Source organism: Heterocephalus glaber, unplaced genomic scaffold, assembly GCF_053883595.1.
Source record: "Heterocephalus glaber isolate CG9 unplaced genomic scaffold, H.glaber_assembly_v1.0 deba00001472, whole genome shotgun sequence".
Classification (NCBI taxonomy): domain Eukaryota; kingdom Metazoa; phylum Chordata; class Mammalia; order Rodentia; family Bathyergidae; genus Heterocephalus; species Heterocephalus glaber.
Window position 1 is genome coordinate 69,050,576 of NW_028258315.1, and position 18,209 is coordinate 69,068,784.

At 44.2% G+C, this 18,209-nt stretch overlaps 1 protein-coding gene across 2 annotated transcripts in view; it reads left to right on the forward strand.

Moving 5' to 3' along the window:
* The window catches only part of Susd5 (sushi domain containing 5), a 68,708-nt gene extending 57,066 nt beyond the window's left edge, over positions 1-11,642 (forward strand). For both annotated transcript variants that reach the window (XM_004857900.3, XM_021238661.2), the window contains one exon: positions 8,009-11,642. In XM_004857900.3, the coding sequence (XP_004857957.1) occupies positions 8,009-9,315 (1,307 nt within the window). In that variant the 3' untranslated portion in view covers positions 9,316-11,642. The remainder of the gene's footprint in view (positions 1-8,008) is intronic.
* The last annotated feature ends 6,567 nt before the right edge of the window (positions 11,643-18,209 follow it).

Here is an 18,209-nt window from a genome sequence, read left to right on the forward strand (position 1 = left end):
AAACATTCTGTATTTAAACTGTAACTAGCAGTCACTATACATGTAAAGTTGTCCGCATATTTTCCTGTGTCATTGTTCTTTCCTTCCTGCATCTCTATCTTCCATCTAAGAACTTCCCTCCCCTCCCGTCTCCCTTCTCTTGTCTTTCTGTATACTTGCCCTCTTTATTTTGCCATCTAGGATATTTTCATGGAATAAGAAATTCTAGGTTGGCAGTTCCCCTCATCTGACATTTTGCAGACATCATCACATTCATCTGGCTTTCATTGCTTCTTTTGAAAAGCCACCCTCTCTGCCTCGTCTTTTAAAGGTTACTTATCTGTTTTCACTGATTGATCTTAAGTTCCTCTCTGTCTTTGGGTTTTAACAGTTTTAATTTGATGTACCTATGTGTAATATTCTATGAATTTATCCTGCTTAATGTGTGCAGTGATTCTTGAATGTCTCTTCATATGTTTCTCTTAGTTTTGCAGAATTCTGTCTGTTCCATTCCTCACAGATTTCTAATAGCTTTTCAGTTCTGCCATGATGTTATATTAGTCTTCGATGTGATTCCTAAAATTCATAGCCATACTTTTCATAACATCTTGTTATTTTATCACCTTACCTTTGAGCATTTCTTTTATTGCACTTATTTTCTTACTGAGTTCTGTAGTGGGAGGCAACTGTAAGAAATTCTTTCCTCTCATTAAGTTACTGTTTCTTCTAAGTTAGACTCTGCCTTTTACATGCCTCTCCCTTTCTTCTGGAAGAAGGAAGGTTAGTTGGAAGGGAACCATTCAGCTGAATGGCATGTATTTTTACTTTTGTTCATTTATTTGTTTTAACATTTCTGGGCTCTGCTTTTTCTTCAGAAATGTTGAATGTCCCATATCAAAATTTTCTTCGTATGAAGAGTGTAAAGTGCTGATACTTTGGATTCTATCAGAGAGAATCCACCCTATTTGTTACTATGTATCTCATTATACCTTCTTTGTTCCTTCCAGGGTTCATGGGCTTCCTAGTCCCATTTCTGAAGGGTGAGGAGCTGAACCATCCTGCTCCTCTCTACTCTGCTCTGGAATCTTCTACTTTTCCCCTAGAAACTAGTTATTGAAATTTGTTGCAGTACATTATTCCCTGTTCCACATGTGGTTGCTGTTGGTAAAACTTATTTCAATATAATTTCCTTGTTTTTAAAAATCCATCTTCAGTAAACTGTGTGTGTGTGTGTGTGTGTGTGTGTGTGTGTGTGTGCTCATTTGGTGAAGTTTCCTTTTTTGACTGTCATAGGAGAGGGAAAATAACATGAGGCTGTTTCAGCTGGACAGTGTGACATATGACATATAATCAACCCTGATGAATGGATAATTTTTGCATATGTCCCTAATGAATGCGTCCTCATGTGGCCTAGAATATAAATGAGGAGGTATAATTCAGAGGAAGCAGAGCAGAGGGAGGGGCAGTCTGGAGGAGCAAGAGCAAAGAGGCAGGTAGAATAAGGTGTGGAGTGTGAGAAGGACAGAGGGAAGAAGCCAGAGCAGAAGTTACAGATATGTCAAGGCAGTGGGTACCCAGGTGCTGGAAGATTTTTAATTTCCTTCGTAGTCACATGTCTTTTTAGCTCTTGGTTATTTGGGTGGAATTGTGTTTACCCATAGACCATATCAGTTTTGGCATCTGCTGGGGTTACGAGAAGATGGTCTATGAGAATAGTGAGGGAGCACCCTGATTCGGAGCCCACCACCACACAGATTTCCTGCTAGCTTGCCTGCCACCAAGGGCTACTTTTGGCGAAACAGTGCAAATCTTGGTTCCTTTCATCACATTGACTGAGTTCAGCTTGTTTACTCCCAACACCCAGTAGCTATAGTTGATGATCTGAAAGAAAACAAATGCAGTGTCAGGATGTATGCAAGAACCAGAAATGACAAAAATTCCATGGAATAAAACAAAATCATTTGTGAGCTCCTGATAGTTTGGTATTTGGGGACTGCAGTGAATCACAAAGAAATATCCCTTAGTAAAATAATGCATGGTCAGAGGCTTGGTCTTGTAGACCATGCACAAGGTAACAGCCTATGAGCTCGAGTAGGGGAAAGCTTCTTAAGAAAAAACGGTCTTGGAGAACTACTGCTTCCTGCATCACCTCATCATGACAGGGGACTGTATTCCAGCTGCCAACACAGGGATGTTCATCCCTAACAGCAGCGTGTCTGGAAGACAACTGGCAAATGGATATTGTTTTGCAAAAAATAATAATAATTCTTGCAGTGCCAAGAGTACACCTTTTAAATTTTTTTAAATGGATGTGTTTGAGGCAGAAAATGAATTGTCAGATGTGAGGAATGCTAAATTTGTTTGCATTAAGAGTAAATTTTGATGGCTGGGGATTTAGCTCAGTAGCATCACTGCCTACCTCATAAATGCAAGGTCCTGAGTTCAATCCCCAGTACAAAAAAAAAGAGTAAGTTTTGATGAAGAATTTACCTCTCTGCCTTGTTGTGATGAATCTTCTAGCAGTGGGGAAGAAAGTCCTACTGGGGTTCCCTTTTGAATCTATAGGAGTCAAGGCACCAAGGAGAAGCTGAAAAGACAGTACATGCTCCCAGCATGGAAAGGTGTGTGTATTGCATTCCCATGTGTTTATCTGTGTATTCAACTAGTCCTTCAACAATGGCATCTTTTCAGAAGGTCTTTGGGTATTAAGAAAAACTGTAGAAGCAGTTCATTCCTCATAATTTGGACATGGCCCATAGTCCTATGGGTTTTTGGGGTTTTTTGGGTTTTTTTGGTACCGGGGATCAAACTTGGGACCTTGCACTTTCTAGGCAGGCAGCGGAACCACTGAGCTAAATCCCCGGCCCCATAGTCCTATGTTTTAGGAAGCTGTGTTCTTGGAATTAGGTCTCAGTTCTGAGCTTCCGGGGCAGGGTTGAAGAGAAGCTTGGGGTATGAGCTACTATGACTTCTCCTACTTTTCTTCCCAGAACCATTTACTCTTTCACTCATCCAAGAATGCATGTAATAGGCCAGGTACTATTCTACTCTGGGATATAATGCCTTGGTCCTTTCTCTCAAGCGGCCCTTTGCTAGTGTTCTAGCTTTTTCTGCATAGTAGGCCATCTCCCAAAACACTTAGTGGCTTAAAACAACAATCATTTATTTGGCTTCCATTCATTTGTTCAGTAGTTGGAGTTGGGCTCAGCTAGATTGTTCTTCTGATTTTGGCTGGGCTTACTCAAGTGAATGTGGGCAGGTTCCAGGACAACTGGAGCTAGCTGGTCTAGGATGGCGTCAGTTGGGACACTCACCTTTCTTCCACATGGTCTCTCATCTTTCAGCATCCCAGGCTTGTTCACATGGCAGCTGGCAGGAAGGAGAGTTCCAAGAGGGGGGGGTGGAGGCATGTAGGCTTCCACTGCACCCTGCAGCCCAAAGTGATAAGCTTAACATGAACTATACAGATAGAAAAATGGGTCCCACCTCTTGATGAGAAAAGTTACAAAGCAAAAGGACTTGATAAAGGAAAGAGTGAAGTGTGGCCATTTTTTCAATCTTTCTACCACAGCCAATCAGTACACACTTATGCAAGCAAACAATCTAATCACCTCATCCTGCAGTCTAAGATTTAACTCATGGCTTTCTTTTTCTGGTACTAGGGATCGAACTCGGGTTCTTGCACTTAAGCAGCAGGCAGTGGAACCACTGAGCTAAATCCTTGGCCCTCTCATGGCTTTCTTTTTTTTTTTTTTTGGTTCCCGGGATCGAACTCAGATCTTCCACTTGCGCAGCAGGGGCCGAAACCACTGAGCCAAATCCCCGGGGCCCTATCATGGCTTTCTTAAATCTCCATATAGGTTCAATACGATTTGTCTATGTTTGCATAAATTTTAGAGAAACTTGTCATAGCGGCCTTTATTTCATTTTGTTTTAAAGAAGGATGGTATTTTATTTTCATTCAAAAACCATTTAATGACGTGTGAGGAAGTTTGTTGATCCTAGGAATACAGAGGTGAATAGAGAACACAGATCCTGTTATCCAAGGATGATCGAGGTCACATTTCTCCATCTATAAGAACCTTGTATTTCTCTACCTCAGAGACTGAAATGAAATATTATATGTAGTTTTATTTATATACAGTTGGTATATTATTACTGTGTGTATGGTTAGAGAGTGTTGCATAAATATTCTAAATATATATTATTACAGTGCATAAATAATATATAAGTATATATTACTATAGTGCATAAAATATATAGATAGATGCATATACAAGATGTAATCAAAAATGTGGTAAATGTGTACATTTAAAAACAATTTATTGCCCAGTGTGGTGGTATGTGCCTGTAATCCCAGCACTCGAGAGGCTGAGGCAGGAGGATCACTATGAGTTCGAGGCCAGCCTAGGCTACACAGTGAGTTCAAGGCCAACCTGGACTAGAGAGCAAGATTGTCTAAAAAGTTTTTTTAAAACAATTTACTATAGTAGATGACTTACTGCCATTAACTCCCTCAAAATACTCCCCTTGCTTCAAACACGCTTATCCCATCATTCTTGCCACGTTTTAATTTTTGTTCTATTGGAACATGTTTGCAGTACATATTTATATTCTCTGTGGGGAGTTGGTACATGTACAGAACACATCTTAATTTTTTTATCCATCTCTTGGTCCCCTTCCCTTTCACAAAAAAAAAAAAATCCATTTCCCTATTTCCTATTATCTATCTTTTATTTTGCTTAACTAAGGATGGTATTCAAATGCTTAAGCCTAATTTTTATTGAGCATGATGGTGGAGACTCTGTGCACACAAAAGCTTTGGAATCGGCTTGATAGGCTGCAGGACTGAAATTCTGTCCCGTGTACCATGGAGGCAGAGAGTGTCGGTCCTTCCCCAGTGATCTCAAGCTCTAGCACAGAGCGAGATTCAGAGCCGGCACTCAGTGAAGATTGTTGAGTGAAGCAGGAGGCAGTGCTGTGCTTGGAATGAAGGGTTAACGGGCAGTGAGCAGAGAGGTAGCACTCAGAGCCCATATTGAAATTCTACAAGGCTAATCAGATGGTCCAGCCGTCTGATGCAGTTTTTGTCTAGGGATCTGTGAATAGGACTTCATGAGCCTGTCTTTTTCTAAGCATAAATCAGACACGCATTCGACACTTATCAGCAATGTTTGTTCTTTATCTGCTGTTTTCTATTTTTGGATGAGGACACAAGTAAAGTGAATGGGCTCAAACTTTATCAGAAAGAATATTTAAACTGTATTTTTAACCCCACAAGTTATCAAATAAGCAAGATAAGGAATCTTATTCTCTAAGAGTCTTCGGAAATAATGAGCCAGATACCCATGAATCTAGTTTCACAGCCCAGAAATGTACCACATGACAAAGCACTTTGTTTGCATTTTGCTGTTTTGAAGTCACAAAGTGAAGTGGGGAAACCTTTCTGTTTTAATACTGAAGTGTGTTTTCAAAGACCATTGACAGAAAGGAGAGCCCCAGGGGCTGCTCTTTTCTGAGGACACGTTTCTAGAGCTTCCTAGCCGGTGCGATTCTGTTGCATCACATTGTCCTTATTCTGGCCTCCTAAATGCAAGGCAAAGGCCTCTCTTTGTCCTTATTCAGTTGAATTCAGAATACTTCACAGCATAGTCTCACTCAGAAGTCATACAAAGAACATATTTGTATTTTCAAAGATGCGTTCATTTAATTATGCCATAAAATCATAAGGCAAGAGATCAGCGGATTATCAAAAAACAAAGAAATTTGATCATTATACAGGTCAAGAAGAAGAATGTAGCTAGCACTCCCAGAGCCCTGCTTGTGCTCAGACCAACTTCTCCCTCCCTTTTTCCTGTCCAAGCATAGCCACCATCCCAACAGCACAGACTAGTTCTGCCTGGTTTTAAACTTTATGTAAGTAAATCACACAGAACCTATGCGTTTGTGCTTGGCTTCTTTTGCTCAATATTCTGGCCATGACACTCAGCCATGTTGTTGTGAGAAGCCATAATTGTTTCATTTCTATTGGTTTGCATTGAACTATAATTTATGTATCAGTTCTGCAGTTAATGGTTATTTGTTTCCAGTTTGTGGTTATTACGAATGTTTTTGTACATGAACTTTGGCACTCCAGTGCACATATTACTGATGTATGTGTATTTAAGAGTAGAATTGCTATGTCATGGAGCACCTATATGTTCAATTTTAGTAGAAATGCCCAGTTTTCTATAGTAGTTGTGCCAGTTTATACCCCCACTAACAATATCGCATATCCTTAATACTTGATATTGTCAGTCTGTTTAATTTTAGTCACTGTGGTGCTATACAGTGGTATTTCATTATGACTATAATTAGCATTTCTCTTGTATTAGGTTGCACATCTTTACGTGTTTAATGACTATTTAGATACTTTTGGGGATATGCCAAGTCAGGCATCTTACCATCTCATCTGTGCTTTGTCTATTTAGTATTGATTGGCAAGATTTAAAATTCTGGATACAGCCCTTGTAGGTTATATATATTGCCAGTATCTCCTCCAATTCTGTGCCTCTTTTTATGGTGGCTTTTCATGAACAGAAGTTTTAATTTTGATATAGTTCAGCTATTTATCCTTGTACCAATACCACAACCTTAAAAAGTAATCTAGTTTTATGAAAATTTTTTTTTGATACCAGGGATAGAACTTGGGACCTTGCACTTGTGAGGTAGGTGGCGGAATCACTGAGCTAAATCCCTGGCCCTAGTTTTATGAAATTTTAAAGTGTGTGTCCTGCAAGTTTTTCTTAAGATTACCTTGTCTATCCTTAGCCTATTGCATTTCTAAAAATGTTAGCATCATTGAAATTTTTATTTAGAACTCTATTAAATCTATATGGATCAACCAGACACAGTGGTACACACCTGTAATCCCAGCACTTGGAAGACCAAGACAGGAGGATTGCAAGTTTGATTCTTACCTGAACAACTTAACCAGACCTTGTCTCAAAATTAAAAATAAAAAAAGAGCTGGGAATGTAGGTCAATGCAAAGACTCTGGTTCAGTTCCCTGCACTTCATGAAAAAATAAACCTACAGTGGACCCTTGAGTTATGACCAGCCTGACATATGAACTCAACTTGGATTACAACCAGATTTTAGTTTTAACTTATGACCAAAGTCTTACCATCCAAATGCTGGTGCTTGTGCTTCCAGATGGTCTCAGATACAGATTTAACCCTTAAAGGATTCTGGAAGGAACATTACAACATCCTTTCCTATGAGGGGTGAATTGAGAAATCCTTGCCAATGTCTCTCTAAGGACCCTCAGATCTGCCTGGAAAAAAGTGTGGCCTAAAATTATACAGGAGAGACAGCTTGAAGACAATTGACCAACTTGAGTTACAACTAGCTCTCGGGAATGAATTGAGTTTGTAAGTCAAGGGTCTACTGTACATAGGTCATTTGGGATAGAATTGAAAATTTGAGCCTTCCATTATATGATCATGGTATATTTCTTCATTTATTTAGGTCTTTACTTTTGCTCTTTAATATTTTGTACCATTTCATGAAAGAGCCTTGCAAGCTTTTTGTTAAAATTTAGGTGTTTGATTTTTTTTTTAGTTTGAGACGGGTCTCACTCTGTAATTCAGGCTGGCCTTGAACTCACTATGTAGCCCAGGCTGGCCTTGAACTCACAGCAGTGCTCCTGCCTCAGCCTCCCAAGTGCTGGGATTACAGGCGTACACCACCACACCCAGCTAAGTGATCTTTTCATGCTGTTATAAATAGCATCCTTTAAATGTTTTGCTGTTTATGACTAGTATGTAGAAATATAGTTGATATTTATATTTAGTGTGGACCCAGTGTCCTTGATAAACTTACATACTAATTGTAATGGTTTATATGTACATTCTTTGTATTATCTATGATTCATAGATGATAGTATTATTTATTCTCTTCCAGTCCTTGTGTTTTTCATTTCTTGTTCTGGTTCTGTGCTGACTCTGTGCCTTTGGACCTAATGAGGATTTTCCCCCCTTCCTTCCAGATGAGGCTGCAGCTGAGACCCATATTGACTATGAGGATAACTTCCCTGATGACAGTTCTGTGTCATTTAGAGAGCTCATGGAAGATTCCCGTTCGGAGGCAGAAGAGGACAAAGGTCGGAGAGAAGTCTCTGAGGAGGCACCAAAACAAGACCGTCTGGTCTCCATTTCGGTGAGCAAAGAAAATATCGCCCGACATAAAGCTTTTGTGCCAAACACAGGCTTGCCTGGCACCAGGAGCAGTGTCCCCACAAACTTGCCAAAATCCCAAGTAAACCAAAAGTACTCATTCTGGTTTCCTGCTGAGACTTTCTACAAACCTGATTTGCAAAGGGATGTTGATGATGATACCAAAAAGCAGTTTCCTGCTGGAGACAACCACAGTACAGTGAGACTGGTCCCAAGTGAGCCTGAAACCAGGGTGACCTATGGCAGCACTGACGGCCCCTTGGGGTCATCTGTGGACAGGAATGACAGCAGAGCAGGGGACCCAGTGGTGAGCAGCAGCGATGAGTCCTGGTTAGATGGCTACCCTGTGACAGACGGGGCGTGGAGGAAGGTAGAGGCAGAAGAGGAGGACGATGGGGACAAGGGGCCTGGGTCAGTAGGACTGAGTGAAAGTGTGTTTGTGACTCCTGATCAGCCGGCTCTTGTGGAAGTTAAGGTGCCCAGAAGTAGCACCCTCGCACCAAGCAAGGACATGACCCATAGTTCAGTTCTTCCATCTGGAGTGCTAGATGTGGAGGCTCTGGCTCTCAGACCCATGAATGTATCTGAGACCAAAGGTCCCCATGACAAGGATGGTCCCTTGACCAAGTACCAGTCAAGTGTACCTTGGAGATTCACCACAGAGAAGTCTCCCATGGCCACTCCACCCTATGAACGCACCACCTCTACCCAGGAGACAGAAACAACAACTGCTGTTCAGCAGATGCCTAACCGCAGCCCCTCGACTAGCATGGCAGCCACCCAGTTTCCAGTGGAAACCACTGCTCCTGAGGTCCAGGATAGCTTCCCATACCTGCTGTCCGAGGACTTCTTGGGACAGGAGGCCCCTGGGCCAGTCTCGGGTGAGGAGGAGCACCATCCAACCTTGGAGCCGTGTGTGGGGGATGAGTGTCCCAGCCTCAGCAGAGGCCCCGTGATCGCCACCATTGTCACTGTCCTGTGCCTGCTCCTGCTCCTGGCAAGTGTGGGAGCCGTGTGGGGTTACCGCAGGTGCCAGCACAAGAGTTCTGTGTACAAGCTGAATGTTGGCCAGCGGCAAGCTCGGCACTACCACCAGCAGATTGAGATGGAGAAGGTCTAGTCACCGTCACGATGTGCTCTCTCAAGGCCACTGGGAGGAAAATTAACTGTGACACATCACACTGACAAACACTGATAACTCACAAGAGCACGGGTGGAGCACGGCTGGTCTTTTCTCCTCAAGCCTATTCTGTAGGCTGAGAAGCGTCTCCAGAGGCACCCAGCAGGGCAGGAAGGTTTCAGAACCATCAGCACATATGTCAGTGTCTCCTCCCCATCTGCCCTGGAATTGATTGCACTAAAATCCTAGACCTGTGCAACATAAGGTCTTGCTTCCTGTATCAAGCTGTTGCCTTCTTTTCCTTTTTTAAGAAAGAAAATCACTGACTCTGACTCCATGCCCTGAAACGTTTGAACAAGGTTTGATAAACTGAGTGTTTGAAAGCATGTTGTTGAGAACATAAATGTTAAATGTGGGAATGAGACACAGAACGATGGGTTATTTGCTTTTAAAATTATGATGTCGCTGAGGGCAGATGAGCCAAGAGCCAGGACTCAGTCTAGAAACTTGGAGATGTCTTTGTAATTGTTGGTCGGAATTGGAGAAAATTTAAGGCTGATGTTTTGCTTTGGGGAGGTGAGGAGTGAAGACACACACCCACCTCCACTGCCTCCATTCTGTGGGACAGCCCATCGTTTTTTAAAAACAAGGTTAGCTTTGTACCACTAGGGACCATTTCCTATAGCTGTCTTTGACTAGTCTGTGCCTAAAAATGTCTTGAAATTTCTCCCAGGACTAACAAAACTCAATCCTTAGGTTCCTCTCTCAGGATTAACCGTTTCTCCAAACTCTAATAAAACAGAATGACATAGAGGGAAAAAATGTTTGAAGAAGGCCCAAGAGTATCAAGTAATGGCACCTACTTGATAGAGAAGAGGAATTAAAAGGGAGCATGAAATGATCTGTGTCGATCTGTTTTTTACTCATGGGGAAGAGTCCATCCAGCCTTTGAGCAACCCACTTCCCAGCACCTAGATCATCTGATGATGGCTCAGCATTGCCCAAGACAGTGGTTCTCAAAGGGTGGTCCTTGGACCATGAACCTGGGAACTAGTTGGAGATGCAAATTCTCTAGTCCCACCTCAGACTCAGGAAACAGCACCCCTTGGGTGGGGCCCAGTGCTCTGTTTTAATAAGTACTCCAGGTAAGTCTGATGTGTACTCAAATTGGACAGCCATTGGTTTATATCCTAAATTGTAAACTTTGAGACCAGCTGAAGCACTGGAGGCACAGGACATGGTGACACCCATGGTCTGTCTTACATGATAGTCAGGCTTTGCCACTTGCATCCGAGGCAATATGAAGCTGTCAAAATGCCACCTCTGTCTCCCATATGTTGACCTAGAAACTAAACATGACATATTTTCCTAATATGAATCAGAAATTATTTTCTAATCAAATAGTTTTCAGTGGTAAAATTGATGAAGACAGTACATTTCTTTTGAGACACCATAGGAGTCTAATAAATGTTTTTGTGTGGTGAGAGAAATCATGATTTTTAAAAATATATATAATTGGAAAATTGGTGGTGTTCCACCTAAAGGGGAAAAGAATTCTTGCAGCATGTTTTCTCCCTTGACTCCTCTTTTCAGTGCAAGCTTTGGAAAACTAATAGGTAGGCTAAGTAGCTATAAGACAGTACAGCATAGTCAGATCTTAATTCCCATAACTGGGTAACACGAAGGCCTGAAGTTACCAACTGGAATACGTATGCATCAGATGAACTCTGGATCAGTAGGAATGAAATGCTTTCTGCAAGTACCAAAGCTTCAGAACAGAACAGAACAGAATACGAGCCAAACATTGTACATATTTTTAAATTAGAGTTGAATCTATTGCAAGATAGCTTTTCTATTTTAACTATATAAATTGTCTCAACATTAGGATTGTGTTAGTAACTATTATGTAATAACCCAGAATGTTGAATTTATACCAAAACATAAACAGGAAATATCAATACAAATGTATTAATAAATTTATTACAAATTATTAATACTTATAAATGTATTGCTATAGAGCTGGACTGCAAAGTAAACCTAACACATCAGTTTTTTGAGTTTCTATTGATTTGGTATTGTCTAAATTAATGTTACAGGATCTAAAAATGCATGTCAAAAGAGAATAATTAAAACACTGTAAACCTAGTGCAAAGACCCAAGTTTGATCCCCTGTACCAACCCCCCCCCAAAAAAAACCACTGTAAACCTAAATTGTATGTCATTATGCACGTTTGGAGATTGGCAAAGGTTTAATGCTCATGAAAACTGGGGGGGCGGGGTCATTAACACAAAGCTTCTGATATATTTAAAATAAATATTTCCCCAGATATTGCTGAATATATCTGCTTTTTGTGTTACTGCACCATGATTCTCTAGTATCTAGTATCTCCTAGTATCTTGAAAATAATGTCTTAATACTTATTATATTTAATTCTACCCTCTGAAAACCTCTCAGCCATGATACCTCCTTCAGCAGGATTTCAGAGGTCTGCAGAGCTCTGCCCCTCTTCCCTCCCTCTTCCTTACCCCAACCATAGAGAAGCAAACCAGGACCTGGATATTCTGAGCATGCACCCACAGTACAGATGCTCCCCACGAGAGCTTGTTAAAACTGCAGAACCTCAGGCCCAGCCCTGGACCTGCTGCATCAGAACTTGCATTGAACAAGACGCCCAGGTGATGGGTGTGCATGGTAGGGTTTGAGAAGCACCAGTCTAAAAGACCAGAACTGATAACCTTCTTCTTCTAAACTGATTTGATACCCAAAGGAACAATTAAAGTGGAGAGATTATTCACAAAGATGTGGGCAGGGTTCAGTGCATCACTGAGAGATGGTGGAAAGCTCTTAGGGGACCCAGTGAGAGCTGCAGCAATAGGAAAGACGCTGCAGGACCAGAGCTCTGCCCTCACAAATGCAGCCATGGTCCATCTGTGGCCTGGAAGAAACAGGTTTTAAAGACCCAGACGTCTTCTCTCTATGGTCTCTTGCAGGCTTGTCCCCTCGGCAACAAGAAGTCAGAGGGCAAGGGAAGCAGCCAAGGCAGACCATAGAGATCAGGCTTCCAGAAGGAAGGGGGGAAGGACAGGGGCAGGGGGCAAACGGTGAAATCCAGCTCTGAGACCTCAATACTTCCTTCCTTTCACATCCTTTGTACCTCTGTGACCACCAGGGGCCCATGCTCCTAAGCCTCCTACATTGTAGACACTGTTGATACTCCGAAGTCACCTTCACTAGGCAGGTGAACCCATTTCCCAGCTGCCCTTAGTGTTAGCTGCTAAAATCTTCATAAGCACTGAAGTGTACCCTCTTCACACAGAGACCTGCCTTCAACCAGGAAGTGAGACCCATCTCTACCCTGCTACACTACTTGCCTTGGGGATATAAAAGGCCAACCTCCTTGCCTCAAACTCCCAGCTCCAGAGGTCCTATGAGATCAGGTTGAAGCTGGTCCAACTGAGAACACTTTTTTTTTTTTTGGTATCAGGGATTGAACTCAGGACCTTGTGCTTGCCAGGCAGGCTTGGTGCCACTGAGCTACATCCCAGCCCCTGAGAACACATCTTTACTTGCTGCTTTCTCCCCCTCCTTTTTGTGTTGGTGGTACTGGGGGTCAAACCCAGGGGCTCACATAGGCTAGGCAAGTGCTGTACCAACAAGCTATGGTCCCAGCCAACTCCTTCCCTTTTTTTGTGTTTTGTCTCCCCCCACCCTCCCCATGATACTGTGGTCCAGGCCTAGCCTTTAGAAAAAAAAGAAAAGGAAACAACTTTAAGACAGGATGTCACCAAGTTTCTAGTTTGCCTCAGGCTGGGCTTGAACTTGCAGTCCTCCTGCGCCAGCCTCCCATGGTGTTGGGATTACAGGAGTACACCATCACACCTAGCTTTTCACCTTTTCTTTCAAGAGTACTTCATCACTTGGACAAGGCCTTGTTTCAAGGGATCCGAATGCAGGGCATGACCAACACCCACACTCTTATTCCCTACATCTCCATTCCTCCTCAGTCCAAAATATTTCACTGTGTCCTCTGTGTCCTGGGCTAACATCAACAACACCCCCGTGATCTCCTCCTCATCTTCAAAGAACTTATGTTCAAATTCTGTAACATGGACCTCTCTGTCTTTGTGCAGGATGGCTGCTCACTCTTTCCACCGGCCTCCTCCTCTCTTCTTCCTGTTTGTCCTTTAGCAACATGCATGGGGCAGTTGTTAGCAGTCATGCCTGAAGATGCTTTGGGTCCTTGTTTGAGACATAGTCCAGATGTTTTTCCTACTAGGATCCCAAATCTGGACATTTTTCCTTGTAGGATTCCCAAAGCAAATCTCTCCAGGGAGAGGCAGGAGCCTGTACTGCCTCCCCAGATTTTGGCCAGCTCAGGGCTAGCGAGGACCACCTCTGCTTCATGAGATCCAGGAGCCGTTAGTATAAGAGTTCTGCTTATTAGGTAGATGTCAGAAATTTCACGGACTCGAGAAAACGGAGCTCATTCTAACATGTGTCCTGAAATGACTGGGTGTGGCTAAGATGGTCTCATCCAGTAGACAGAAAAGAACACAGTGGTGAATAAGCAAAATAAAACACAGACTTTTAAAAATGTTTCAGTTTTCCACTATATTTTCCAAGTTCTAATTTCCTACAAGAATGAGATTGCTAGGCCGGGGATGTAGCTCAGTGGCGCAGTACCTGCCTGGCAAGCGCCAGGCCCTGAGTTTGAGTCCCAGCACCAAAAAAGAAAAAAAAGAATAAGACTGCACATATCACCCTGACTTAAGGAGGAGAGGTGAAAAAGGACACCAAGAAGAACATTTATAGTTTGTCCTACTGACTGCCAACCTAAGTGAGTGATAAAACTCTGGGATATATTGGTCACATTATTCAGCTCCTTCCTATTCTTGTAAAATGAGGCAGTGGTATCTTACCTGCCAGATTAAAGAGGATATTGGGGCAGAGCATTCATTCAGCAAACAACCAAGTCAGATACTGCATTTGTTGGGGGACACTGTGAGCTGGCATGTGCCTGCTCAGGAGACAAGGCACTCTCTCTGCAACCATCACTGCTCCTGACTCTTTTTTTCTGGGGACGGACTGGGTCCAGGCAAAGCTGGGTGGCTGTGGTGTCGTCCCTTGCAGGGAGGTGCCATGGGGACAGGCATAGGGACTGCTCTTGCCCCTGGCTGCAGACACAGGAAGATCAATGCAAAAAACCTTTGGCTGAAGCTCCTCTCTCCCCCCGCCCCCCTTGTACATAGTTTAAACTCTCCACACTGGGTCATTCAAGCCTGGAGTCACCAGAAAAAAGAAGTCGCTGTTTGGGGGATGGCAGATGATCAAGAGTTCAGACAGCTGCGATGAAGGATTAGTTGTGGTTTTTTCTCAGTGCCTTGCTACAAACAGTGTTGCAGTTCCATGTTCAAACACTATTAAATGACAATGTTTTCTCTGGCACTGATCCACCTTTTCCCCACAGTTTAAGTATTGAATTAAACAACAACAACAAAAAAACCTGAAGTAGCTTCGGTTTACAGCTCACATTTAAAACTTAAAAACGTTATTTCCATACATGTTGGCAGAGGCCAGCTACTGTTTATTCCACCAGCAGTCCTAATAAACTGTTTCCCATTGACAATCTAACAAATCATTTTCTGTTTGCCACTCACTTGGGTTCAATAAAATTTCTGTGCTCTTAAAATTCCCTTAATAAGAACTCCTAAGAGCACACATTTCCTTCCTATGGCGGCCACTGTGGTCACCGTTCCCAGTGACTCTCCTCTGGACCCCAGGGCTGAGCCCAGTAGCTTAGTGTCAGCCATTAGGACATCTCAAAACTCGGAGCTGTTTGTGTGTTGAGTATGTTGGTCCGTGCTACCTTTCAGTCCCTTTGTCAAATGTGACTGTGTATGCACAAACTCCCTCAGCCCTTCACCTCTCCTGTCAGGTCTGAGCACGAGCAGTGGCCCAGGGTTGGCCTTCAGACCCTGCACGATGGGTGTCTCCCGCATGGACTGCGAGTGGCACTGGGACTGGACAGATGCCCCGCCATGGTGGTCATCTCCCTGGGATGAGCCTCAGGAAACCAAACAGGGCAACCACTGTGCTCCATGCTGGCGGGGTACAGGACAAGTGTGGCATCTGAAGAGCAGACCTGGCAACTCCTACAAAGCTTACAGATGTGTTTGCTTTTTCAAAGGACAGGCCAAACTGATGCTGAACCTATGGATTCTCAGTCCAGAACTCTTCCAGGCTCTTCCAAGAAATACGCTCAGGGAGGTGTTGGCCTGAGGTCGTTGAGTGTGGCCTCACACTGGGGCTTCATGGTAGGTTTTGAGGGAGCAGCCTACTTCTATTTTCCAAAGGTTGGTTGGATTTCCTTTGAAATTAAAAAAAATTTTAATAACTCCACAGCCTTAAAGCACAGTACTGTTAATGTTGACCATACTGTCACCAGGGTGTCTTCCTCAGGGGACACTGCTAGAGTGGGGGTGAAGGTGCCTTAACCCAGTGAAAGGGGGCCAACTTTGGAGAGCAAATAAGGATCCCCCACACACACCATGTTCTGCCTGGAACATCATATACAGAAAGGTCACCCCAGACTCCAGGGAAGAGAACCAAACAGTAGCTGTGCAAGGCGCACAGAGGAGTTAGCAGGAGCTCCCAGCCAGACTGAGTCCCTGGGGACATCTCCTTTCCTGTTCCCTGCAGCCAGGAGCTGTATGGCAAGCTAAGCAGCTGCTGGGTCTGCCATCTGCACAGTAAGGGGTCCACTCCCTGGATCCCCCTCTCCATTATGGTCCTGTCCTGCGACCCTCTTCCCCACTGACTTCAAAGTTTTCTCTGGTGGGGCCAGGGATTTAGCTCAGTGGTTCCAGCGCCTGCGTCGCAAGCACAAGGTTCCAAGTTCGATCCCTGGTACCAAAAAAAAAAAGTTTTCTCTGGTGGAGTAGAGAGTGAGGTGCAGAAGGGAATGGGAACCCAGCATCCTGTGGGTAATGGCCATCTCCACCAGCAGGAGGGCCCCTAAAAGCTGACATGTCACTGGCACCCCCACTGGAAAGGTGCTGTGGCTACAAGTGTGCCCATCAAAATACACCCACTCCTTGGCCAAATAGTCCCCTGGGAGTAGAGTCTGGTGTCCTAGGCTGCTACAACCAAAGACAGAAATGGGAGGGTCATTGTCTTGGGTTGGGCACCTAGAAGACCCTGCCATGGGGTTCTTGTGCAGGAGAAAGAGGAAGTGCTCTCGGGTGGACAAGGGACAGAGGAGAGTGAGTGCAAAAGGAGAAATGGGAGGATGCCCCCAAGTTTCCAGAGGTTGGAATAGTGTCCTGGGGGGGAAACAGAAGCCTGAAAAGCACAGATGTGAGTTTCCCACCCTCAGTGAACCACCATGGTACATAGACCCAAATCATTCTATACCAGCACACCGTGGAAAAAAGGCGATGCCAGGCTCTAGTCTAGGAGAGTCCCAACTAGACAAGGGGCTTATTTGAAGGAGGAAATAAGTTCCAACAAAGAAAGCTCAGCTAGGTGAGTGTGATGGTGCCCACCCAGAGTCCTAGCACTCTGGGAAGCTGAGACAGGATTGCAATTTTGAGCCCACCCTGGTCAATTTAGTGACTGAGACCCGGTCTCAAAATACAATTAATAAAAAAAAAAATCAAAGGGCCTGAGATGTAACTCAGGGCCCTGGGTTCAATCCCTAGTAATCTCCCTCCCCAAAAAGAACTCAGCACCCAGAACCCCACACAACCCCAGCTTTCCCTCCCCCAAAGAAGGTTAGTTTCTTTGGCTGATCTCTCATTTCCTAGAGCACCCCGGGCTCAGTCCTTGGTTGTTCCTTTTTCTCAGTTACTCCTGAATACATACATACACTCTAGGTGGCCCCGTGCAGCCTCGCAGCTTCAAGTGCCATTGACATGCTGAAGACACAGCAGTCAGTGCTCATTCCAGACCCCTCACCTCTAGCCCCAGTCCAGGTGAACTCGTTGCCTACCGCGGGCCCACAGCCTTCCTTCCCAGAGAACTGCCCTAACTGGAGTCCCACCTTCAAAGGTCCCCTATCCCCCAGCAGAATCCTCACAGCCAACAATGACAGAAGCCGTTCCAGGTTTCTCCTGCGAGCACCCACACAATTGACAATGTGCACACAAATCCCCGACTCTGGCTCTGCTGGGGACTGGACCCCGACTGCTCTCCAGACCCATCTGGAGCCTGAACCTCCCATCCCAACCTCAGGCCACCAGCTGTGCACAAAGTCCTCCCTGACCCTCAGCCTGTCTACCCTGCTTCAGTGAATGGTAACCACCCTTCCGGTTATTCAGGCTCAGCACCTTGATGTCATCCTCAACTCTTCTCTTTCACTCCACATCTAACCTGTTGGCAAATCCCATTTGCTCTGCCTTCAAAATAAACCTAGAATTGGCTGCGTCTCCCTGTGGCCCTGGCCCCAGATCTGAGCCTGCAGCCTCACAGAGCCTCCTCCTCCGGCCACCCCTGCTTCCACCGGCTCACTCCCACGTTCCCAGCCACACGGGAGCCAGCAACCCTGGTAAAGCGGAGTCAACACTGCTCTATGCAAACCTCCAGATGTTCCTGCCCTCTCCATAGACGCCAAATGTCTTAGTCTGGCCATTAGGGCCCTATGCTCATCTGTCCTTGTCCCTGCCCACACATTTATTTTTCTCCATAGCAATTATTACCTGCTGATACCCTGAATGTTTACTTCTGTTAATCTGTTGTCTTCTTCCTGTAGAATGTAAGCTCTGCAAGAACAGGGATTTCTTTTTTTTCTTTCTGTTATACTGTGCAGCATCTCCACATCTGGGTCAATGCCTAGCACACAGCAGGTACTCCACAAATAGTCACTGAAAGAATGAATGATGCTAGACTTCCAAGA